Source organism: Ambystoma mexicanum, chromosome 3q (genome assembly GCF_040938575.1).
Source record: "Ambystoma mexicanum isolate Mex_15411 chromosome 3q, UKY_AmexF1_1, whole genome shotgun sequence".
NCBI lineage: Eukaryota > Metazoa > Chordata > Amphibia > Caudata > Ambystomatidae > Ambystoma > Ambystoma mexicanum.
Window position 1 is genome coordinate 1,073,143,684 of NC_090926.1, and position 24,218 is coordinate 1,073,167,901.

Genomic DNA, 24,218 nt, shown 5'->3' on the forward strand with positions numbered 1-24,218 from the left:
AGCAGGAATGGAATTACAGCCAGCTCTGAGAGGATTTCCAGATGAGCTCTTCTTGGGGTCGGTTGGTCCCAGTCGTCCTTTGCAGGTCTTCTCTAGTGGAGGCAAATTTGGAGCTTCAGCACAGCAGCAGGGTTTCACCGGGCAAATCAACGGTCCAGGAGTTGCAGCAGGCGTCTCTTCCAAGTTCTTCTTCGGATTCCTTCATCCAGTGGTCAACTCTGCCTTCCAAGCAAAAAGCCTCGCCTTTTATGCAGGTTTCCCCCATTCATTAGCAGCCTAGCTGTCAATCACACAGCAGGGTGGCTGTCCTGCCAAAGATAAAACGAACAAAAGGACCAAACCTGGCTTGGCATGCAGAATAAATCTCAAGAAGGACCTTTCCAACAAGAAATGGCAAAAAAAGAAGACCGAAGCCATTTTGACAAAATGTTCACCCATGGGTGCTTTACTTCAGCTGCAATTGCAGCCTGCGGTAGAAACACACAATGGTAGGAAAAATTCAACCACTGCCATCAGCCATTAATTGTAGAAAGGGTAACATAAAAATGTTACATGCAAAACTAAACAAAGGAGATACCAAGTAACCCCTCCAGCACCCTATTGTAAGAGTATGTGCTGGGTCTAGAAAGTTACAAAATGTAAGTAAAGTCAATTTCCCTTCACTGCTCTTGGAAACAGTAGTTTCACCAAGAGAAGGTATTTAAACCTTTGGGAAATCTAAGAGACTTCTCTGTGTCTCTGCAATGTGAAGATGATGCCTATGGAGTTTGTCAGACTCCAAAGTCAAAAGAAACCGAGATCAAATCACAGAAAAATACATGAGGGAGTGGGAAAAAGGTCTCACTCTCTCCAGGTTAGGAATGAAAGTCCTAAAGTCTAGCAAAAAAGAGCTGGGGGTCTCTAAAGTAGAAGGGAATTAGCACATTTCTGAGAATTCTCCCTAACACACCTAGAAGGAAGCTAGCTACAATGTCTTCTTCACTTTCAAGGTAGTGTGGGGCTTCGGTTGAAATTACCATGTACCATTGTTGGTGCTTCATGGCTTGGGAAGTGCTGTTTACTTCAATTGAGAGTTGACCTTAACTCCTTTGTGCAGGCCTTGCAGCTTGTGCACTATCAGGTAAGCTCCAATTGAGCTCTTGTGTTTCTTCCAGAAACACTGACTGGTAAACTACCTTTTCATCTGAAGATCTTCATCAGAACTGGAATTCTCCATTTGACTTTGGCTGTCCTGGTTTCCCAAAGGTCCATCTTCTGATCCTGATGGCTTTGGCAATACTGGTTCCTCCATAGATTTTAATTGTGAACACTTTTATTGCTAGGAAACAGAATGTCTATACCCCTCTGGGAGAGTGTATTTGTTATTTAAAGTTGCTGGTTGTTTTGTGCCTAACTTTCCTTCCCATATCGATTTTGCAAAGGTGATTTATATAAGTGCTGATACTGACCTTAATTGACGTCACTTTGTGTGCTGGATATGTAAAGCATAGAAAAGGTTACTCACCTGCTGATGGGGAGATTTATAATTGTTATGCTTTAACCCCTCTCCTAGTGAGACACCAGCACATTTTGCTGGACTTCTGGACCTTTTCCTTTCAATCCTGAATGAGTAGAGCCTTTTTCCACTCATTCATTCTTACAGGCTCTGTCTTTTGGAACTCTCTTCTTTGTATGTTGTCTGTAGTATAGAGTCTGTCTGCTCCATAGCTCTTAAATGCATCTGTGTTTTTACTACTGCAGCACACAGCTCCTTAGGGGCAGTGTTGCTAGGGACCCTTAGGGCCCTCCTTTAAGACTCCTTTTTCTATATCCTCCAGTAACTACCGTTCTTAAGGATTAAGGATAGAGAGATGCTTAGTATCTCTCCCAAAACTTTATAGTCTGAGAGTTAGGCACACACCACCTTCAGTGGAGTGCCAAAGGAATACCTAGTATCTCCCTTCTCTTTGCTCCTGTGATGTTTTAGTCACATAGACAATCACCTAGCTATGGTGGTGGCAGTGGACATGTTCTACCAACTATTGTGTGGTTTCTATTCCACAGGCTATGGCCATAACTTTGGTAGTGCACAATAATGGCACCCAAGTACAAACCTGGGGCCTCCCTTCGTGTTTCGCCATTACTAGCGTGGGTGTTCCTTGTTAGCCCTTCTTCCATTCTGGGAGGGGGGGGGGGTCTGTGTGTGTGTTTTGCCTTTGGCAGGAACCCTTGGGTATCCCCACCTAGGCTCCAGAGTGTTTAGACAGGCAGGAGGTAGGGGAGGAGTTTTCCACGCTCCTGTCCTTTGTCTACCAGAGTGCCTGACTAGTGCTAGCTCCCACTGGGGGTCTGACTGTCCTGAATGGACAGGGAAACACCCCTTTCTGTAAATTGCTAGAGAGATTGCAGAGGAGTGTGTGCTAGAACTGTATGTATGTAGGTGAGGTAGCAAGTCGACCACTGGAAGCTGAAGCAACCGAAGAAGAAGACGACTTGAGAGGTCTGCAGTCCCTTTGCAACACCGTGAAGCAACCACTGCTGTCCTGACCCTGTTTTCTGTGCGACATAGGGTTTCCAAAGAGTATGGCACCTTCCCTTTGGCTGGTGGGAACAACCAGACCCAACACAAACTTTGAATTGAGCCATCTCCTGAGGTCCTAGGAGTTTCCAGAGCTGCAGAACCCCAATACCAGGAGTCTTGCTGCCCATTTCGAGTGTATCGTTGTCGAAAGTCTGAATCTGTCCAAATCTTTGCTGAACCCTGTTGGAGAGAATTTTCATTTCCAAGATTGCCTGACATCTGGGCAGATGAACTGGGAGAAGAGATTGATTTGCGGTGTTGGCAACACTGCTCTGAGAATACTCGACTGGTGAGTCTGGACTGGGGCCTAAGGGCTTCTCAAACAAAAATTCTCTTTAGGCCGTACTGGACACCTGTACGGTTATTCAGGAGACAACTCTAGGATGTTGATATTTGCTGGAAATGTAAGGGTTCAAGAGGCACCCACAGTCATTTAATTTGGTTTTGCGCAAAGACAAAAAAGTTTTGGGAGTGTGCATGTGAAAGACTGGGATTGGTCCTGAATTGTGCAGTCCCCATGTCAGCTTCTTTGATGATTCTGAAAGATGTATCTAGTCTGGAGGAGCTCACCTTTGCTGGGACAACTTGGTTGCTCTGGGCATGCATGGTCGCAAAGCGAATGATATTGAGGTCCTGGAAGTCAAGCAGCTCCTTCAATATTGATGAATGGGTGGATTAGCTGCTCACAATATCAACCTATGAGAAAGCCATCTACAAGAATGCTGGTAACATTGATAAGTTTGAGGACATCTGGAGTAGTTTCCTTGAAGTCTACGGTTAATATAGCTCCTTTATTTGGGCCGCTGAGATTGTGTAATTGCTTATATTTCATTGCTAACTTGTTTTTATTTTCTGGTTTGTATTGTTGCATACAACCTAATTATTTGGTCAGTAGATCTGTACATATTATGGAATTTTGGTTCTCTTTCGTTAGTCTATCTTCTTTTTCTTTCTCTTTTTCTCCCTTACTTTGGGATCTTTTGTGACTCTTATTGGGTATTTTACTCTTGTTGTTAAGCATTTGTTAATCTCATTTGGATTCATTGTTTTTGTTTACCTTTAACTGTTTAATGAATTGTAGTATTCTGTATGTTTTATTGAAATGAATAAAACTTATTAATCGCAAGAATTTTCATTTCTGTGCTAATTCCCTTCAACCTTGGAGACGCCCAGCTCTTTTGCTGGACTTAGGACTTTTTAATTTGAACTATTGAGTGAGTGGGACCTTTTTCTCACTCTCGTGTTTTTCGCTGATTTGGATTTTATGTCTGGCAAACTCCATAGGCATCTGCTTTTTGTATAGTGACGCACATCACCTTCAGTGCACTGTCACTCGGAAGTCCTTTGGATTTCTCTTAAGGTTTCAATATCTTTTCTTGGGTGAACTACCGTTCCCAAGAATAGTAAGATGAAATTGACCTTCCTTACCTTTTCTCTTTGTAGGTCCATCACACCCCATTTTATGTGGATTGCTGGGGGGTTTACTTAGTAGCCCCTTATCCTACTTTCTCATGTAACATTTTTGTTACCCTCGCTACTTAAAATGGCTAGTGGCAGTGGTTTAATTTTTACTACCAGTTTGCTTTTCTAACGCAGGCTGAACCCTCAGCTGCATTAAAGCACCCATGGATGTCCATTTTGTCGAAATGGCCCCTGTCTTCTTCTTTCGCCATTTTCTGTTTGTGTGGTGTTTCTTGGCTTTTACTCTGTGCGTTGAGACAGATTTGAACCCTTTGTGTGTTTTGCCTTTGGCGGGCTTCATCCCTGAAGCCCTCCACTGGCTTCAGTTTGTCTGGGAGGACAGGATGTGAGGGAGGGTCCCGAAATTGCCCTGTCCTTTGTCTCTGGGTGTGCCTGAATGAATCCAGTCCTGATTGGCCGTCTGACTGTCTTTTCGGGAAATCCACCCTGCTGTGTGATTGGACAGCCGAGGCTGTGCATGAATGGGAAATCTTGATTAAAAGGCTAGGGTTTTTGGGACTAGACTCAGTCGACCACTAGAAGAAACATCCAATGAAGAAACCATGAAGAAAAGCTTGCTGCCGTCTTCTAGACCTTGAATTGCCAGGTGAAGCCCTGTTGCTGTGCTGACCTCCTTTTTCACCTCAACAGAGAAGCTCCGGACGGAACAAATTCTCCCCTTGGGTTAGTGGGACCAACTAATCCCCAGACAAACTCCACTTTGGCGCATTCTCCGACTTGCTGTGCCTCTTCGTTGCTACAGAAGACCAATGCCAGGAGTCGAGTGTCCATAATCAAGTGGAATGTCTGCCGCCGAACGAATTGGGGCAAAAGCTCCAGGAACCTCCTGAAAACACTCCTGAAGCAGGAAATCCCAATCCAGAGTCCCCTGACCAGAGTCCAGAAACGAGGGAGCAAGGAAAGTCCAACCAGAGTTATTCGATCTGTATCAGTGCTGTTTGCGAGGCGCTGAAACCGCAGAGTGCCTCTGAATCAAAGAGAGCCCGTAGCTGCTGAAGTCCTTCCTGAGTACTGCCGCAGGAGCCCTCCAAACGTCCTCCCTCTTGTTCCCACCACTGAGGCTCAGGAACCAGGACCTGTATTGCTGTAGCAAGACGACATCCAGCTGGACCACTTTTCTTCTAACCAGAGGTACTGTTTGGGCTTGGGGGAACTCAACTTCTTGCCTTAGGTCATGCTGTCTCACTTGAGATTTGTACTTGCTTAACTTTCTGAGTTGATTTCAACTCCCCTTTGCACAGGCCTAACAGCTTGTGCGTCCGCAGTGATTTTTCGTAAACTACCTGACTTTGTGAAAGACTTTATCCAAGAAGTGCATCAGATCTATAGACTTTGTCCAAATGACTTTGGCTGTCTTGGCTCCTTAAAAGCAGTCTTCTGAATCCATGGACTTTGGCATTGCTTGTCCCTCCATGGCTTGTTGAATACTGTTACTGCTGGGAACATCTTGCCTAAAATTCATTTGAGGATTCAGTTGTCCTCACATTATAAGTACATATTCTAGAATCTGAACAGTACATTGGTGTGATATATTAATGAAATACTATCCTTGTTATTGAAGTCACTGCAGGGTGTAGGAGAAATGTATTAGCATCTCCAAAGAGTATTCACCAGCTTTCTTGATTTTGATAAGTAATTCAAAGGTTTGCTTGACATATGCAAACAATTGCCTCTTTAAATAATTCTTTATTAAAACTGATGTTAAATAACTATAATTGAAACTTGACTATAAGTGTTACTTGGTTACTTGTATTTACATATATCATTTGTACAGCTCTACAGCTCACATTTACCCCTCTTGAGATAGGCCTGGCTGCTCAATCACACTACCAACATTTGTATTACAGACCTATACCAAAAGGTGGGTTACCTAATACCAAGCAGATAAGTCTTGTGTAGTCTCACACAGTGTGACTGCCCCCAATTCTTACCTAACAAACCTGTAAGGACAGTCCAGAGTTCCGATGCATCCCACCCAGACCACCTCACCATAATGTAGGACTGCAGGAAGTGAAGATGATTGCCCGGGCCAGGTGCTGCAGAAAAGGTGCCAAAACTACAGAGTGAACCAAGAAGTTGCTGAAAGTCGTGGCAAAGGTCCTCCCTCGAGACTGCTGCTGAGAGGACCCGTCCATTGTCCTGCCTTCAGTCATCAGACCAAGAAATCCGGAGGTCGGGTCCAGAGCTGCAACATTGTGGTACATCCAGCATGAACATTTTCTTGAACCGAGGTATTGTGGGGAAAAATGTATTGCTCCCTGATTCCAAAAAGTCACTCCAGAGGGTGGGAGTGCATGTAGAGGTGTCCTGGGCAACCCCCTCTTACCTCTGACCCAAGCCGCTGCTTGTGTTCCCTTCTCGAGTCAGTTTTAAGGTTTCCTTTGTTAGTTGCTAACATGCTGCTTCAATAACTCTGACACTTGAAGAAATCCACAATTTGCTGATTGTCAACACTTCAAGCCCTCTCCGAACTGCCTTTAACTAGGGTTGTGTTTTTGGACTTAAAAGACTTACTAGGCGAAGAAACCATCTCTAGAACCTTGAACTAAGCTCATGTTGCACTAACTAACCATTTTCCTTCCTTTAAGTGACTTTACTATGTGTTTGCAGCGTAAATGTATTGCTGTATGAACTGTTAAAAACCGCAGGTGTGCATAATAACCGATAATAGGATAAGATTGTCTCTTCCCTTTCAAACATTGCTACAAATGTAACCACAAACAAACACAAAAGTGAAAGTGCCCTTTGAAGTGTATTCTCAATGGTAGGTAAGTTTTGATGTAGTAACACTGTGTGAGACTATACAACGCGTATCTGCTTGGTATTAGGTAACCCACCTTTTGGTATAGACCTGTACTACACAAGTTGGTAGTGTGACTGAACAGCCAGGCTTATCTCAAGAGGGGTAAATATGAGCTGTAGAGCTGTAGCAATGAAATACGCAAATTAGCCACGTAACGCATATACTCAAGGTTTCAGTTATAAATAGTGTTAAAAATTCCCTTCACCTTAGAGACACTGAGTAACTTTGCTGGATTTTGAGGACTTGATTTTTTTACCTGAAGATAGTGTGAGCCTTTTTTCTCCACTCTTTCATGTATTTTGAATGCGTTTTACTCTTGTGTTCCTTTGGTTATGGAGTTTTAGACAACTCCATAGGCATCCTCTTTCAATGTGCGTCACAGAGCACCCTCAGTGCAGTGACACAGGAAAGTCCTTTTAGGCTGTCCCAAGGTTTAAATACCTTCTCTGGGATAAACTACTGTTTCCCAGAGAAAGTAAAGTGAAATTGACTTTGCTAGTCTTTTCAAATTCCTAGACCCAGCACACCCTATCTTACAATAGAGTGCTGGAGGGGTTACCTAGTATCCCCGTGTCTAGAAACTCATGTAGCAGTCAAATGCTATCCTTTCCTCTCAAAATGGCTGGTGGCAGTGGTTTTACAATGAACTACCATGATTTTTCCCAAACGCGTACACAGATAGCGTTAAATCGCGGGAGCCATGTTTTTCAAGATGGCGTTTGAGCCCCCTTTGTTTGAAAAGGTCCCGTTCTTCTCTTTTCGCCATTTCTTTTTGGAAAGGTCTTCCTAGAGTTGGTCTCTGCTTGCCAAACCAGGTTTGGTCCCTTTGTTCATTTGGCGGGCTTCAGGACTGAAGACTGCCTCTGGCGGCCCGAGTGTCTGGGGTGGGCAGGAAGTGAGGGAGGTGCCTGAAAAAACTCCCTGTGCTTAGTCTCCTAGGAGACACAAATGCACTCTGGCTTGATTGGCTGGCTGACTGTCCGGCAAGGACAGCCACCCTGCTGGGTGAGTGGCAGCTAGGCTGGAATTAATGGGAGAGAACTGAATAAAAGGCAAGTGTCTTGGCTTGAAAGGCAGGTCGACCACTGGAACCAAAGAACCTGAGACGAGCTTCAGGACGGCTGCCGCAACTCCTGGACCATTGGTTTGCCCGGTGAAGCCCTGCTGCAGGCCCGAATCGCCAATTTTACCTCGAAAGCGAAGCCCTGCAAGGACAACTTCTCCCTTTGAGTTGGTGGGACCAATCAACACGACCCGTAAGCCACCTGGTTGTATTTTCCTCAGAGTGCTGCAGGAAACTGAATAACCAGGGAGAGGGACACCAGTTTGTATGCTTTACTACAGCTACCAGAATCGAAGATTTGCCAGTTGCCAGATTTGCGACCAGGCCCAGTGCAGGAGTCCCCCAACGTTCCCCCCTCTTGTCTCCACGTCTGAGGCTCACGAACTGCAAGATCGGCTGGAACTGCTGGTAAAAGAAGTCTTCAGCTGCATCTTTTTCTTCATTGTAAGGTACTGTGAAAACCCGACCGAGAGAACTTACCTCTCACTGCAAACGTGCTTGAAACTTTGGAAACTTGCAGGCCTAGTCAGCTTGTGACCCAACATATGAATCTTTCTTTTACTAACTACTTCTGAGAACTTTGGCAAGGACTTTTTCGTTTAACTACCAGAACTGCTTCATCCTATACAAGACTTTAGCCCATTGACATTGGCCTACCCTATTGCATTGAATTGGCTCCTCTGGTGAACTCAAACTATATTATTTTTGTTAACCTATGCCTTTTTGCTCCTACTTCAAAGTACTCTGAATGCCATTTTGCTCCTCCTTCAAAGTAGTTTAAATGCCTCAGAACCGTACTGTGTCAAGTACTGAAGTATATTTGTCTGTGATAGAGATTGCCTCCTTCTAGTGAATGTTTTATAACTGACAGTGAAATAAATTAATAAGTGTTTTATCCAGAAACCTTGAGTATAAGAGTCTATTTGAATACTTGTGATTGTAGACCTCTGTGTAACATCATTTCAGCTCACATTCCCCTCTTGAGATAAGGCTGGCTGCTCAGCAACGCTACCAAAACTGTGTAGTACAGACTTATAACAAAGGTTGGTTTTGCCTAACAAATAGCTATTTATTTAACATCAATTTTTAAATAAGTGTTCTTTAAAAAGGGCAAGATTTGTAACAATCAAATATACTTTAAGATAATACTTTTCCAGAATCAACATACGTTTAGTGGATACACTTTAGAGATGCTTTTTACACACGTCCTACACCCGGAGGTGACTTCATTAACAAGGACATCAATAGCATTTATAAATCACTAGTTATACTTTGCAGATTCTGAGGTTGCACAAAGGAAAGGTTAAAGGAAGGAAAAAGTTTAAACCGGTTCTCAGGGCATGCGTGTATACTTAAATCTTCCTATGAAGCCTACAGAAGGATCAAAGTCAATGGACTAGAAGAGTCTGCTGTCTCCCCTACTTAATGTATGTGCTACTATTCCACCTACTGTCAATACCTGATGAAATCTTCAGTTGTATTGTACCTTCTGCACCATGACTGTACACAGACTTCTGTGGTTTATGCAGAGGTCTGCCAAGGCTGCATTATCTCATACATTTATTTTTCCTTCATTAGGACAACCTCCTCTTGGACATGTACTTGGCGCAGCATGTCCGTACACTATACACACAGATACGGAACCGTGCCCTAATTCAGGTGAATTCTCTCGAGTGTTTTTTTTAGCCAAATGTTCATGTTTTCTGTAATGCAATGTCTAGATTTTCTTTTGTAATAGGCTTTTAAGAGGTTTTCCCCCTGATTTTATTATTTTGACTGTTTTCCTATTGTTTGACATTCCAGAATTCAGTTCCGTTCCCTCCATTGACTCTTGTGCTACTGATTCCTCTTCTCTCATGCATCAGCTTTTTATTTTTCTATGCTTTTGTAATAGTTTCCTTTATTGTGTGAACTTCCATATCCTGTTTCTTTGGCTTCTGTAGTCTAGGGTTCCTATAATTCTACTTTCTCATTTCTTGCTCTGAGTTTTAAAGCTCTGTGTTTTTGTGAGTTGCCTATCCTGTTTCCTGCCTGATCTCTGGGATTTGGTTTCATGTAGTCTCGAACGTAGAGGATTAGTTTGGTGGATGGCTTCTGCTGTCTTCTTTTTTGTGTGGGTTTCTCTTGCATGTAGTGCCTTCTGGGATTCGGGCTGAGGTGTATCCGAGGTGGAACAGTGGTGCACTTGCTTGTTTTTTGGGAGAGGCAGACTGTCTGCTGCAGTCTATTAATTTGAGTGTTGGTGTTCCTTTTTTCCCCAGCTTTGCGCTGGTTCTTGTTTTTTGCAGTGTCATTAAGATGATGTGGATTAAAGTCCTCTTTCTCGCATTACAGTTCTGACTTAAAATCCTTCTATTCCTAGTACTTCAGCCCATATGTATCTGCTGATATGCGCAAGATGGCCACTGCTTTTAACACCACTGTGGGTGCTTTGGAAGATGAATTGACACAGCTGATTCTGGAAGGTTTAATCAATGCAAGAATTGATTCACACAGTAAGGTGAGTTGAGTAATGGAGGCAACCAATTGGAAGTCTTATGATCTATAGGCTCGGTAATATGAGAGTGGGATAGTGCAAAGCGGGTTGAGAGTTCATCAACTGGACTCTCACTGAAGCATGCGTGATCGAAGCCAACATGAGACCACAAGCAGAGGTATGCGGGCAAGTGTTAGAGTAATTCCAAGAGCTCTTATATAGGTGCAAGACTGGTAGGGTTTCCTCCAAACCAAGGGGTATGTGTGGGCCAGTGACAGGGCACCAGTTGTGGGGGCAAATCCAGTGGGAAGAGGGTCAAAAACATACGTTCACCCTGCCTGGTGAAGGAGGATGTACATGAAAGAGTGCAAATTCTAATTGAGCAGGACACACTGTGAACGCCTTAATTAAGTGGTGGGCTTGACTTGGTGTTGGCAGTGGTTGTCGCAGTAACAGTTTCCACGTCCCTCTCTGATCTCTTATGCATCGGTTTCCAGTTGACGACTGACAAATGATTCCAAAACATCCCCAGTTGCACAAAATGCTGTGCTGGGGGTGAGCACAGCCTACCAGTTGGGAATCATGCACCATTCAAACTGAGTGGTTATCTCATCTTGGCTTACCAGTGTTAGGTAGAATGTTCATTCCTGTGCAAATTCCCTTTAACCTTAGAGACCCCCAGCTCTTTTGCTTGACTCGGGGCTGAGTGAGTGGGACCTTTTTCTCACTCGTGTGTTTGCCTGAGTAAGATCTTCTATTTTCCTTGCTATTTTATGGAGTCTGGTAAACTCCATAGGCATCTGCATTTTCATTGTGACACACAGCATCTTCTGTGCAGGGACTTCTCTTAATGTTTAACTACATTTTTCTTGGGTGAACTACTGTTCCCACGAATAATAAGATGACCTCTGTCTTACTTACTTTTACTTTATGGGTCCAGCACACACCACCCTATGTAGAGTGCTGGGGGATTACATAGTAATTCCTTTAACCCATTCCTCATGTAACATTTTGTTACACTAACTCACTTGAATGGCTGGTGGCAGTGGTTTCTTTTTACTACCTAGTGACATGTATCTGCAGGCTGATACCTCAGCTGCAGTGCTGCACCCAAGGGTGACCATGTTCTCAAAATGGCCCCTGTTTTTTTTTTTCACCATTTCTTGTTCGTTACTTTCGTCTGGGCTTTTACTCTGTTGTTTTCATCAGGTTTGAGTCCTGTGTGTTTTGCCTTTGGTGGGCTTCAGCCCGCCATGGCTGCAGTGTGTCTGGAAAGGCAGGAACTAAGGGAGGTCCCGAAACTTCCCTGTCCTTTGTCTCTAGGTGTGCCTGAGTGACAGCCACACTGCTGTGTGATTGACAGTCTAGGGCTGTGAATAAATGGGAACTTGCTTAAAAAAACACTGCAACCAGACAGAAGCCAGACAGAAGCCAGATGGACCACTCTTCTTCTAACTAAAGGTACTGTTCAAACTTGGGATACTTACCTCAGTGTCTTTAGCTTTGCTCTTCTCAATTGAGACTTGCAGTAGCTACTTTGTTAGAGTTTATTTCAGCTCTACCCTTCACAAGTGTAATAGCTTGTGACCCTACAAGTGATTTTCCTTCAACAAACTCTCTAACTTTGTGCAAGACTTTGTTATCTTAAGAAGTGCTTCAGCTCCATCAACTGTGCTCCAATTGACTTTGGCTGTCCCAGCAATAACAGTCTAAAACAAGTTATCAACTATGAGGGACAGAAATATCAAAGTCAATGGACTAGAAGAGTCTGCAAGGATCCAGGACATCCAAAGTCAATCGGAGCTTAGTCTATGGAGCTGAGGCACTTCTTAGATAATAAATCTTGCACACAGTTAGAGAGTTTTGTAGAAATCTCTTGTAGGGTCACAATATGTTAAGCCTGTGAAAAGCAGAGTTGGAATCAACTCTAAGGTAAACCACTGCAAGTCTCAACTGTGAAGCACAGCTCAAACAGACACTGAGGTAAGTACCCCAAGTCTAAACAGTACCTCTGGTTTGAAGAAGAGTGGTCCAGCTGGATTCTGTCCTGTTGCAGCAGTGCAGACCCTGGGTTCCTGACCCTCAGTCATGGGGACAAGAGGGAGGACGTCTGGAGGGCTCCTGCGACACCAATTTGGAGGTCGTCGGCCGCTACGGGCTCTTCTTGAATCAGCTGCAATTTGCGGTTTCAGCGCTCGGTGAACAGCACCACTGCGGATCTCGGATATTGGTTGGGCTTTCTTCACTGCTTGGGTCCTGCACTCTGGTGTGGGGACTAGAGCTCTGGTCGTCCTGCTTCTGGAGGGTCCTTAGGAGACTCCTGGAGCTTCTGGCTGGATTTCAGACGTTTCACTCGACTACAGATTTCTCGACCCCTCGCACTCTGTTCTTGCAGCAACGAAGAAGTACAGCCAATCAGGGAAGATGGTCCAGTGGAGTTAGTTTCGGGGCTAGTTGGCCTCACTAATCCAAGGGAAGAAGTTGTCCCTTCCAGAGCTTCCCTTGTCAATCAGAAAAAGAGTTTCAGCACAGCAGCAGGGCTTCACCGGGCAATTCAAAAGGTCCAGGAGGCTGTAGCATGCTTTGTTCACGGTTTCTTAGTCAGGTCTTTCTCCCAGTGGTCGACTCTGCCTCTAGTCCCAAAACCCTCGCCTTTTAAGCAGGTTTCTCCCATTCGTGCACAGCCTAGGCTGTCAATCCAGCCAATCAGGACTGGTTGCATTCAGGAATTCCTAGAGACAAAGGACAGGGGAGTTTCGGGAACTTCCCTCACATCCTGCCTTTCCAGACACACTGGAGCCAGAGGTGGGCTTCAATGTCTCACTCCGGGATAAAGATTAATAGTCCTAAAGTCCAGCAAAAGAGCTGGGGGGTCTTTAAGGTAGAAGGGAATTAGCACAGAAATGAGAATTCTCCCTAACACTGGCTCGCTGTTGTCTTCTTCGGTTCTTCAGTTCAAGTAGTCGGCTTGTCTTTTTGCCTCACGATCCTCGCCTTTTATCAGGAATCGTCATTCCACTGCAACTGGTCCTGCAGTTTACAGAAAGGGGCGGGTGGCTGTTCAATCAGGACAGCCAGCCCCCCAATAGAAACAGGTTTCAAATGGATTGTGTCCTCCAATGTATTCCACATCTTTGACATGTAATGTCCACAGCTGTGCTACTTTTTCGGCAGAGGGCGTCCTGCGTCAACGGCGTCGGGCCAATGTCCCTCGAAGGCCTCCGTTCCGATTTTTTCGCAGCCATGTTTGCTTCGAGAACTCAGCGCGCCTCGTGTATTCTTCGAGAATATGTCTTCTTCTTCTACCCCTCCGACTCCGTGGTCTGGCTTTAAAACTTGCAGGGACTGTAAGTCTAAGATGTCGATTACGGACCCGCACCTCATTTGTTTGTGGTGTCTGGGCGAGAGTCATGACACCGACGACTGTTCGAAATGTCAGTCGCTCACTGCTAAGGCCTTGCAGGAGCGTAAGGGAAAGTTACAGGTAGGTCAGGGTTCTAAACCCATTAAGTCCCGAAAAGCTGCAAAAGGGATGTGTACCGACGATTCGAGGGGTGACTCTTCTTATCAGAAGGAGTCCCGGGGATCTCGATCCCGGAGTGGGCCCTGGCACTCGTCCTCCTCATCTAGGCACTCCCTGAAGCGGTGTCACCGGTTGCCTTCCCCGTCCTCGTCGGATGATGGCGCCGTGAGGAAAGTGTCTTGTCCCACTAAATCCTCGACTCATGAGGAATGGGAGGCCTTCTGGGAGCAGATGCTGGCAATTTTTCGATCCCAGGGCACAGTTCCGTCCGCACCTTTGGAAGAAGCCTGCAGGGAACAGTCTCGGTCCGATGCTCACACGCCTTCGGGCCCGGGTCCTCGCCGTGATACTCATCGGGAAACGTCGAGTTCCCGTTCGGACAAGGTTCAGGTTGATCGCCAGGGACGTGCTAGGTGCCGGTCCAGGTCTCGGTCTTCATCCTCGGGGGGATGGTGGGACGCAGAAATCTGGGAAGGGCTCAGTTGGATTCGGAGGTCAGTTTTTTCCCTTCACTCCAGCCGTTGGCACCATTGTCGACGCCGAAGCCATCTGCGCCCTCGACGCCTTTGGGGCCATTTGGCCAGGAATTTGCCAATGGAGGTCCGTGGTACTGTGGATCCTCCAAGGAAGGCTAATCCAAGTCTGTGAAGCCTGTTAAGGATTCCAGACCCACTTTATCCCTAGACAGGAGTTCTTTCTTCCTCTTGATGATATCTATGTGGATGAGGAGAGGTCAGATTTGGAGTTTGGCCCGGTTGAGCCTGATGTGGCTCTGGTCTTTTCCGGTATCAGTCAGTTGGAAGAGTTGCGTCAATCACTACATGATGCCAGTGGCATGGACACATCTCCGGAGGTGGAGTTTGGCAGGCCTGAGCCTGGGGCTCATGCTGAGTCCTCTTATAGGAGACTGATGGCTAGGGTTACTGAGAATCTTGGTTGGTGTAGTCCTCTGGATGCATTTGTTCAGGGTGACTTGACTGAAATTTTGGATCAAGGTCCGTCCACTGACCCTGTGTTGCCTTTTCATTTGACTTTGTAAAAAAGGGTGGCGGCTGCTTTGCAGACCCCGGAGTCTCTTCCGGAGGGTAACAAGTCGTTAACTAAAAAATACTGCCCTTCCAGTAGCGACCCCAGCTACCTGTCCACTCCCCCCACTTGAGAATTTGGTGGTTCAGGCAGCTATGGCCACCTCGAGGCAGGCGGCATACCTACCATCCCTCCTGATAGGGACGACAATCGCTTCGATAGTTGGGCACGCAAGGTGTTTTCTGTCACCAACTCCACTTGTGCCTTGGCAAGATTTTCACACACTCTGTGGAATTGCGTCTCTCTAGCGGCTGAGCATATTCCCGAGGGAGAAGAAAGGGATGGGTTCCTTGCTCTCTTGCAGAATGGCAAGGATGCCATGTGTGAATTGGTTCAGTCTGGTTGGACACGGCCGACCGTGTTAGCCGGTCCATGGCTGCGAACACCGGTACACGCAGGTTTGCGTGGTTGCGGAAGTCGGGTTTTGCTCCGTATGTACAGGCCCGTCTTCTGAACATGCCCTTAGATGACTCATTTGTTTGTCAGCAAGGCTGATGAGAGGCTTGAGAGCTTGGAGACCTCCAAAGCTGCTGATAAATCTTTGAGTGCAGCAGTGCGTCAACATCCGCCTTTTCGTCCTAGGAGACAACAATGGAGGGGAGGTTCCTTTTGTTAATACTCCTCTATTGGTAGGACGCCAGGTGCCGCGACTCAAAGGGGTCAACGAAAAAGTACCCATGGTGGTCGGGGAAATGGAGGTGCCAAAGCTGCTCAAGCAGCAGCCTCTTTGCCTCCAGGCGCTGCAACTGCCACTCCAAAACAGTTATAAGGCCATGTTATTGTTTGCCGGTTGGGGACAGACTGTCTCAGCATCTCGGAGAATGGCGAGCTATTACTTCGGATGCATGGGTTCTGGAGACAATAGCCCATAGCTACTGCCTTCCCTTCCTAAAGCGGCCTCATGACAATCCTCTGGGGAGTCTCTCTTTTGAAGCTTCTGGATCCGCTCCTTGTGCAGGAAATCTTGACCCTGCTGGAGAAAGGCGCTATAGAACTAGTGCCTGTAGCGGGGAGGAACAAGGGATTGTATTCCCCATATTCTTTTATTCCAAAGAAAGATGGGGGACTGAGACCCATCTTGGACTTGCGTTGGTTGAACAAGTTCCTCAGGAAGGACAAGTTCAAGATGGTCACTCTTTCTCAGGTCCTTCAGGCCCTTTGACTTCAAGATTGGTTGGTGTTTCTGGAGCTACAGGATGCTTACGTTCATGTGCTGATTTGTCCAAAGCAAAGAAAGTACCTGAGGTTTGCGGCTGTCAGCTTGCACTTTGTTTCGCGCCGTGCCATTCAGATTGACCTCCGCCCGAGGGTCTTCACCAAGCTAATGGTGGTGGCAGCTTATCTCAGGCAAGGGGGAGATTCACGTCTACCCCCACCTGGATGACTGGCTAATCCGTTTGGGGTCCCACGTCAAAATCAGGCTGAAGATTGCATCCTCTGCAGCTCTCCTACTTAGCTAGTAACTTGTGACCAGTGTTAACCTATAATTGAAAGCTGCCTATCGTCATTGCACCGTTGGTTTTTATGGGCAAAGTGTAAACTGTTCTTAAGAATTTAAATGTCCTACTTAACTAATGACTGTTGATTACTTGTTTGAATAGTTGCTTGTTTCCCTTTAGAGGTTTGGGGGTCATCTTGCTGCTTACTATGCTCCATTTGGAACTTGACTTGTATTTATTTATTTTATTGGGCATTTGTAAGGCGCTTATACATCAAGAAAATTGTTTCAAAGCACCCTTAATATAGGTACTTATTTTATGCACAACTTTTGCAATGCATCGATGCCCAGGAGCTATAATTTTACCTCAAATCTTTATTTTGATTCTTAGATAATGACGCCAGATTTGGGCTGTGGTTGTGCTAGTTTAATAAGCTTTCTAGAATGAACTTGATCACTCATTCACAAGTCAAAAGACCTTCAGACACTCCACAGAGGTTAGCATATTGAGCACTTGAACCTCATGTTTCTGTTTCTCCGGTCATTTACAGATCCTTTATGCCCGAGAGGTTGACCAGCGTAGCACTACATTTCAGAAATCCTTGCAGATGGGGAAGGAATTTCAGCGACGTGCCAAAGCCATGATCCTGCGTGCAGCTGTTCTGCGCAACCAGATACATGTTAAGGTAAGCAGAGTGTAGGTGACAATGTGTGGAATATGAGTCTGAGACACAGAGCTTTACTTGTATTTGCTCAGGGCTGTGCCATCATTTCTCTAGGTTTATATTCTTTAATTGCCCACTTTCGAGAAGTACAGTAGGAAGAGCAGGAGAAAGATGTTTTATAAATGTACATAAATGTGTGTGTGTGTGTATATATATTTGAGGCTTGTAGAGCTGCTTTGAATCGCATGCTTTGCCTAGGCCGACATCTAGTGGTTCGTGCAGAGTATTGCATGACTTGTTTTCTAAATCGAAAAGGGACGTCGACAGAGCGTGTCTGTTCTACTATCCCTACTGTGACGTGCACTGTACCCATGGTCCTTCACGTGTTGAGGTCCTCAGATTGTTTTTCTCCATCGGTGTTGGTATAATTTTACAGAGTTCCTCGCTATAGTGACCATTAGTCGTTGTGACTAAGTCAATATTATTTCTATAGCAGATTATTGCTACCGTTACTTTTGACGCGCTCTATCGATACCATTGACTTCATCAAAACCATACAACTGAGACAGTACAAGACTCCACTCTTAGTATAAGGCTGTACCACCTGAGTTTAGGGTAGCGTAAAGAAAGCAACCAGGCTTATTTTAGGAGGGAGAGAGGGTTGTAGAATCATTTAGAAGAAATTGGAATACACATATAGTCCAAAGAAACACTGGAACAATATGTATTGTACAAATAAAAGGTTTATTTAAATACCAGTAGGGCCAGATAAATCTTGGGGCAAATAAGTACTCTCCCATTATATATAACCACAATTATAAAAACACAACACTATGCTTTTAAGTACTCAGACCAAAACATATAACCTAATTTGGAACACCTAACAGTAGTTCTAGGGAAGTCAAAAACAATAGTTACTTTCAGATTACTTAAAGTAATACAGGGTAGTAGACCCTAGCAGTTGTAATGTGACGCTCAGCAAGAAATCAAATAGTAAGTCAACTGGACAATACACTTTTCAGAATAGTGGAACACTTATTCCAGGAATATTATAAACCTATAACTCTGATTCAGGATAACACAGTTATTCTAGGAGCGTTGGACCTTGGGGTGTAATATACAATTACACTAAGTGGTCAGCCCTGTGGAACACAGTCTAAGATCTGTACGAACGTATTACACTATTTTTGGATGGCTCAGGAAGACTAAGGTTAGCTACACGTAAGAACACGTTTCAAGAATAGTACACAGCTATTCTAGGTAGATAAAACCTAATGTAATATACCATTGCAGTTTGATTTTCAGATCAGTTCAACACATATTAAGGCAAGCAATAACTCTTTAACTTGTTGTATGATGGCGCACAGCTAACACAAGGCAAGTAAAACCTATACACTTTTCGAAAGCGCCATCAGCAACTTAAAGAGAAGCCAGACTTATTCTGGACAGGCTAATCGCAAGTCAGGGGAAGCAAGACCCAATTGGAGACAGCCATACACTTATCCTAACAGGAATAGTAAAGTGGAACCAACAACATTACTTTTGGGGAAGAGGCACAACCAATTGACAGGTGAGTAAATTAACCTTGTGTATACTTTTCAGAGTAGTGCAACACACATTCAAGGTAAGTAAGAACTTTAGGAACTGCACTCTGAGTTACAGTTACAAACCAACTTCTTTTACAAGTAAGTCTATTTTGAACACTTCTTGTTCTTTTCAAGGCACAACCCTTTTCTTATCCAGTCCTTCCCTTATTCTATAGCATGAGGTCACTCGGTGGCAGTAGAGTTTTCTAGGTTCCAGCTGTAGGCAGGGTGAGATAGAGTTCAGTTGCAGGCAAAGTCAGAGTTCCAGAGGAAGACTGTTCAAACAAGTAAGTATTTCACTTTTAAGTTAGAGGGTCTAGGGACTCCAGAGAAGACAAACTAGGAGGATTCCGCAGTGGGCCTGGGTGAACTGGATTGAATGGCCTCCCAATCGCATAAAACACCCCAAATTTATACAGAAATCACAAAGGCTTAAGGTAGGTAAAATACCCCAGCCAACACAGTACCTCAGCACAGAAGAGTTGCAGCAGGAAGAGTTCAGGATCTGCACCCAAAAACCTGGTTTATTGATTCCTTTGTCTAGAAGACAGAAAACAGGACTTTGGAAGGACTCCAGGCAAGAGTTTCCTCGTGCCTGGATGTGGCTCTGTGGATGTGGCACCCTTTCAGGAGCCAGGAAGAAGACTGAATATCGCTAGTCGGATTCTCCTCATTTGCAAGGTCCAGCACTCTGTTGAGGGGACATTTTGTACTCTATTCGCGTCTCTGGAGGACCAGCAGGATGCCCATAAAGTTTAAAGATTTGGATTTAGGAAGACTGTGCACCGCCTAATTATTATTATTATTATTATTATTATTAGGATGGCTGTCCTCCAAGGGCAGTCAGCCAATCACCAATCACCTATAGCATTCCTGTAACCAAGGGGATTAAGCACGGGATCCTCCCTCGCTTTCTGCCCTGCCAGACATGTTGGAGCCAGAAGCGGGTTTCACCAGTGAATCCCACCAAAGACAAAACAAAGGGACCAAACCTAGTTTGGCGCACAGAGTAAATCTCAAGAAGGACCTTTCCAACAAGAAATGGCGAAAAAAGACCACCAGGGAATTTTGCCAAAATGGGCAACCATGGGTGCTTTACTGCAGCTGCAATTGCAGCCCGCAATAGAAACACTCAATGGTAGTAAAAAGTAAACCACTTCCACCAGCCATTAATTGTAGAAAGGGTAACATAACAATGTTACATGAGAAACGAGACAAAAGGGATACTAAGTAACCCCTCCAGCACCCTTGTAAGATAGTGTGTTCTTGGTTAGAAAGTTACAAATGTAAAGTCAGTTTCACTTCACTGCTCTTGGAAACAGTAGTTTAGCCAAGAGAAGGTAGTTATAGCTTTGGGAAATCTGGAAGACTTCCCTATGCCACTGCACTGAAGGTGCTGTGTGTCTCAATGTAGAAAGATGATGCCTATGGAGTTTGTCAGACTCCAAAACCAAAAGAAACCGTGTTCGAATCAATGAAAAATACATGAGAGGGTGGGATCGTATGTCTCCAGCTGTGAAATCTCCCCATTGGCTCCCAGTGGATGCAAGGATTAAATTCAAAACCCTCTGTGTTGTCCATAAGGCTTTCTGGGGCCTGGGTCCAAAATACCTTCAGCTATCCCTCCGCAAATACCTCTCCTCTCGAGCTCTTTGCTCCTCTACCTCCAACTCCCTCATGGTCAGTCGTTTTTCAAAGAAACGAGCTGGGGGTAGATCTGTCTTTGGCTGGGGCCTCCCTCTGGAACAGCCTCCCTGCCACTCTAAAACTTGAGAAGAACCATCTCTGGTTCCGGAAGCGCCTCAAGACCTTCCTCTTTTCTTCTGCCATCGCTCCCCTTCTCCCCTGCTGATCTGTTCTCTCTTGGCACTGTGCACCTGGCCACCCTCTGTCCTCTGGGCCCAGGTACCTGCGCACACTGCCACCCTCCCGCACTGCCTCCGGGCCACCCCTTGCACTGAGGTCTGTATCTGTACCCATACAGCCCCCCCTTTTTCTTCCTGCACTTATCAGACCTACCTTGTCTGCTGCCTTAAACCTAGCACTTGCAAATTGCTGGCTGCACTAAAACTGTTTGTTGCCTTTATTATTTATTTATTGTTTATCTGTTTCTCCTCTGCTTCGCACTTTCCACTTCTCCCCCCTTCCATGTACTTTCCCCCTCCCCCATTCACTTGCGCGTTCTCAATGTCACTGGGCCTAGTAAGAGTGCTGTTTTGTTCTACCCTGTTCCCCTCCCTTGCCTTGTCGCGCTCTGAATCACTTGTGTACGAGCGCAATAGAAATAAAATATATCATATCATAAAGGTCTTGCACTCTCCAGGATAAAAATGGAGAATGCTAAAGTCCAGCAAAAAGAGCTGGGGATCTCGAAGTTAGAAGGGAATTAGCACATTTCTGAGAATTCTCCCTAACACTTAGAGACCCCCAACTCTTTTGCTGGATTTAGGACTTTTTAATTTTAACCCCTGCGTGAGTGGCACCTTTTTCTCCCTCTCTCATGTGTTATTACCTGATTTGGATTTTGTGTTTTCACTGTTTTTGGATTCTGACGAACTCCATAGGCATCTGCTTTTTGTATGGTGACACGCAGAACCTTCAGTGCAGTGTCACTGAAAAATCCTTTGGATTTCCCATTAGGTTTAAATACCTTTTCTTGTGTGAACTGCGGTTCCCAAGAATAGTAAAGTGAAATTGACTTTACTTAGTGTTAGGAAAGACTTTCATAGAAATGGTAAATCTTCCTGACCTGGGTCAACCCCAGAACTTTTCACCTTACTAGTGGGATATTTTTCCTTAATACCTCTGTGACTGGGAACCTATTTCCACACTCTTTTACTCTTTTTTATGGGTATCATTTTTTTTGACTCTCCATAGTGTCTTTTTAAAGTTATCCTCTTTAACACCTTATTGGCAATAAGGGCCTGTTGTTGCTGGGACCCCTTTTAACTTTCTTTCTCTCACCTTGAGAGAACTACAGTTCCCAAGGGTAGAAAGGATCTTTGGATCCCTTTTATATTTTATTTTGTGAAACCAGCCCACCCCACCTTATGTGGAGTGCTGGGGAGATACAATGTATCCCCTTTCACACTAAAACTGTAACAATTCTGTTACAGGGACAAGCTTACCTTCAATGGCTGGTGGCAGTGATACCTTGTATTAATTCTGGTGCACTTTTACAGCGGGCTGTGCTCGCAGCTGCAGTTCAGGCGCCATGGGGTGCTCATTTTACCAAAATGGCTCCGGTCTTCTTTTTTCACTATTTTAGTGTTTCTTATCCTTTCTTGCTCCTTCCCCTGAAATCCAGGGCGGAAAATTCCTTTGTGTGATTTTTATCTTCGGCAGGAGGACCCTCGTCTCCCGCCCAGGCTCCAGTCTGTCTGTGAGGGCAGGAAGCGAGGGAGGAGTCCAAAACTCCACAGCCCTTTGTCTTCCTCCTTGCCTTCATGGGGACAAATCCCAGTGGGGGGGGTGGGGGCTGGCTCTCCTGACTGGACAACCAGAATGCCCTTCTTGTAAAATGCAGGTAGAGAATGCAGAAGTTGTGCTGTAGTTCCTGTTAAATACTGCAAACCTGGAAGCTGAAGAAAAGTCGACCACTGGAACCGAAACCAAAGAGGATGATGAAGGAAAAGTGGCTGAAATGATTTCCAGCGACTGGAGAACCTGCTCTGTAACTAGAGTCTGCTGTAGCCCTTCCTTTCAATCGACCTGGGGACTCCGAAAAAGACAACCTGACCCAGAGCCTGGTGAGACCCACTAGACTCAAGAAGACCTTCATTTTCAGCCATCCCAAGCGTTGCTGCGACCTTACGTTGCTGCAATACCCCCAATGTCCTGGGACCTCAAGCCACTGTACGGTGCACTGCATTCTGAATCTCGCTGAAACTTCGTGGGCATCCTGGTGGATCTCCAGAGGCACGAATCGAGTCTGAAAAGTCCCCTCAACCGAGTGTGTGTAATGAAGAGAATTCAACCGCGATTTTCTGTCTTCTTCTGTGCTCCTTGAAGAGGCACCAAATCCGTAAAACCGCATTCAGCCACAAGGAAAACCTTGCCTAGAACGTTCGCTATTGATACCTGTTGCAAAGTTGCTTCTGAGGTCTTGTTTTCAGTCACCACGACAAGGAATCCACTGACCGGGTATTTGGCTGCAGATCCTGAACTCCTCCTTCTGCAAAAACGTCTCCAATGCTGAGGTACTGTGTTGGCTTGCGTATGTACTTACCTTAAGTCTATTAGGATTTCTGTGTAGCTGTGGGGTGTTTTCTGTGATTGGGAGGCCTCTCATCCAGTGCACCTAGTCCCACTGCTAAAATGCTGCTAAGGTGTCTTCTGCGAAGCCCCTGGACCCTCTTCTAACTGTAAAGTAAAGTACTCACCTGTTTGCCCAGTCTTCCTAAGGAATTCTGACATTTGCTACTTAAGAACCTATCCTGACACTGCCGGTTCGACACTAGATCCTAGTGACTCCCCCTTCTACCACTGAAAACACTAATTCTCCAAGAATAAGGGAAAGACTTTTAAGGGATTGGTCTTTTGCCTAGAAATGATAATACGTGATTAAAAAATACTTACTTATAAAAGAGTTGGTTGGTTACTGTAACTGTAAGAGTGAACAGTTACAAGTTCTTACTTACCTTGGATGTGTGATGCACTATTCTTAAAAGTATGGTTAACATCTTTCTTTCCTTAGAAACCGTTTTGCCATTCTAATGGAAAGGAGATGTCAAGGTATATTACTCACCTGTGATTAAGTTGTGCCTCTTCCCAAAAGGAATGTGTTGGTTTCACCAGATTATTCCCGTCAGGATAATTGTATGAGTGTCCCCCAACTGGGTCTTGCTTCCCATGATGTGCTGTTAGCCTGTCCTGAATAAGTCTGTATTAGGTTGTTGCCTACCTAGAATAATTCTGAGTCATTCAGTAAAGTGTAACATTAGGGTTTACTTTCCCTGTGCCATCTAATCTAGAGTCTGTGGTTCTAACTGTCCCTTATAAGTCATAAATCTGCCACTTGTATAGCTGGGAAAGATCTAACCTGGACTCCTTGTGAGATAAAAAAATGATATGGGTTTTACTTACTTTGAGTAAGCTGTGTGCCATCCAAAAATAAGTTACCATAGTTACTGCTTATCTCAATCTGTGTTTCAGTAATCTCAAAAGCACCTGTAAGTGAATATTACATCCTTAGGTTTTACTCACCTAGTATAACTGTCTGTTATCACAAAAGTAGTTATAGGTTTTTACTGTGCCTGTAATAAGTGTTCCACTATTCACAAAAAGTACATTGTCTAGTTCACTGATTGTGATTTGTACAGAGGCACTGTACAACTAGTAGGGTCTACTGCCCTTGCATTACTAAATGTAATTGTGAAAGTAACTATTGGTTTTTACTTCCCAAGAATAGGTGTGAACTATACTGAATGTGTTTCAAAAGGTTTTGACTTCCCTAGAACTACTGTTAGGTGTTCCAAATAAGATTTATACTTTGGTCTGTGTATCTTCAAGTATAGGGTTGGGTTTTTATAAATGT

General features: G+C 44.9%; 1 protein-coding gene across 2 annotated transcripts in view; it reads left to right on the forward strand.

Moving 5' to 3' along the window:
• GPS1 (G protein pathway suppressor 1) overlaps positions 1–24,218 on the forward strand; it is a 559,228-nt gene that overhangs the window by 460,640 nt on the left and 74,370 nt on the right. For both annotated transcript variants that reach the window (XM_069655322.1, XM_069655320.1), the window contains exons 12-14: positions 9,487–9,567; positions 10,271–10,408; positions 16,983–17,117. In XM_069655322.1, the coding sequence (XP_069511423.1) occupies positions 9,487–9,567; positions 10,271–10,408; positions 16,983–17,117 (354 nt within the window). The remainder of the gene's footprint in view (positions 1–9,486; positions 9,568–10,270; positions 10,409–16,982; positions 17,118–24,218) is intronic.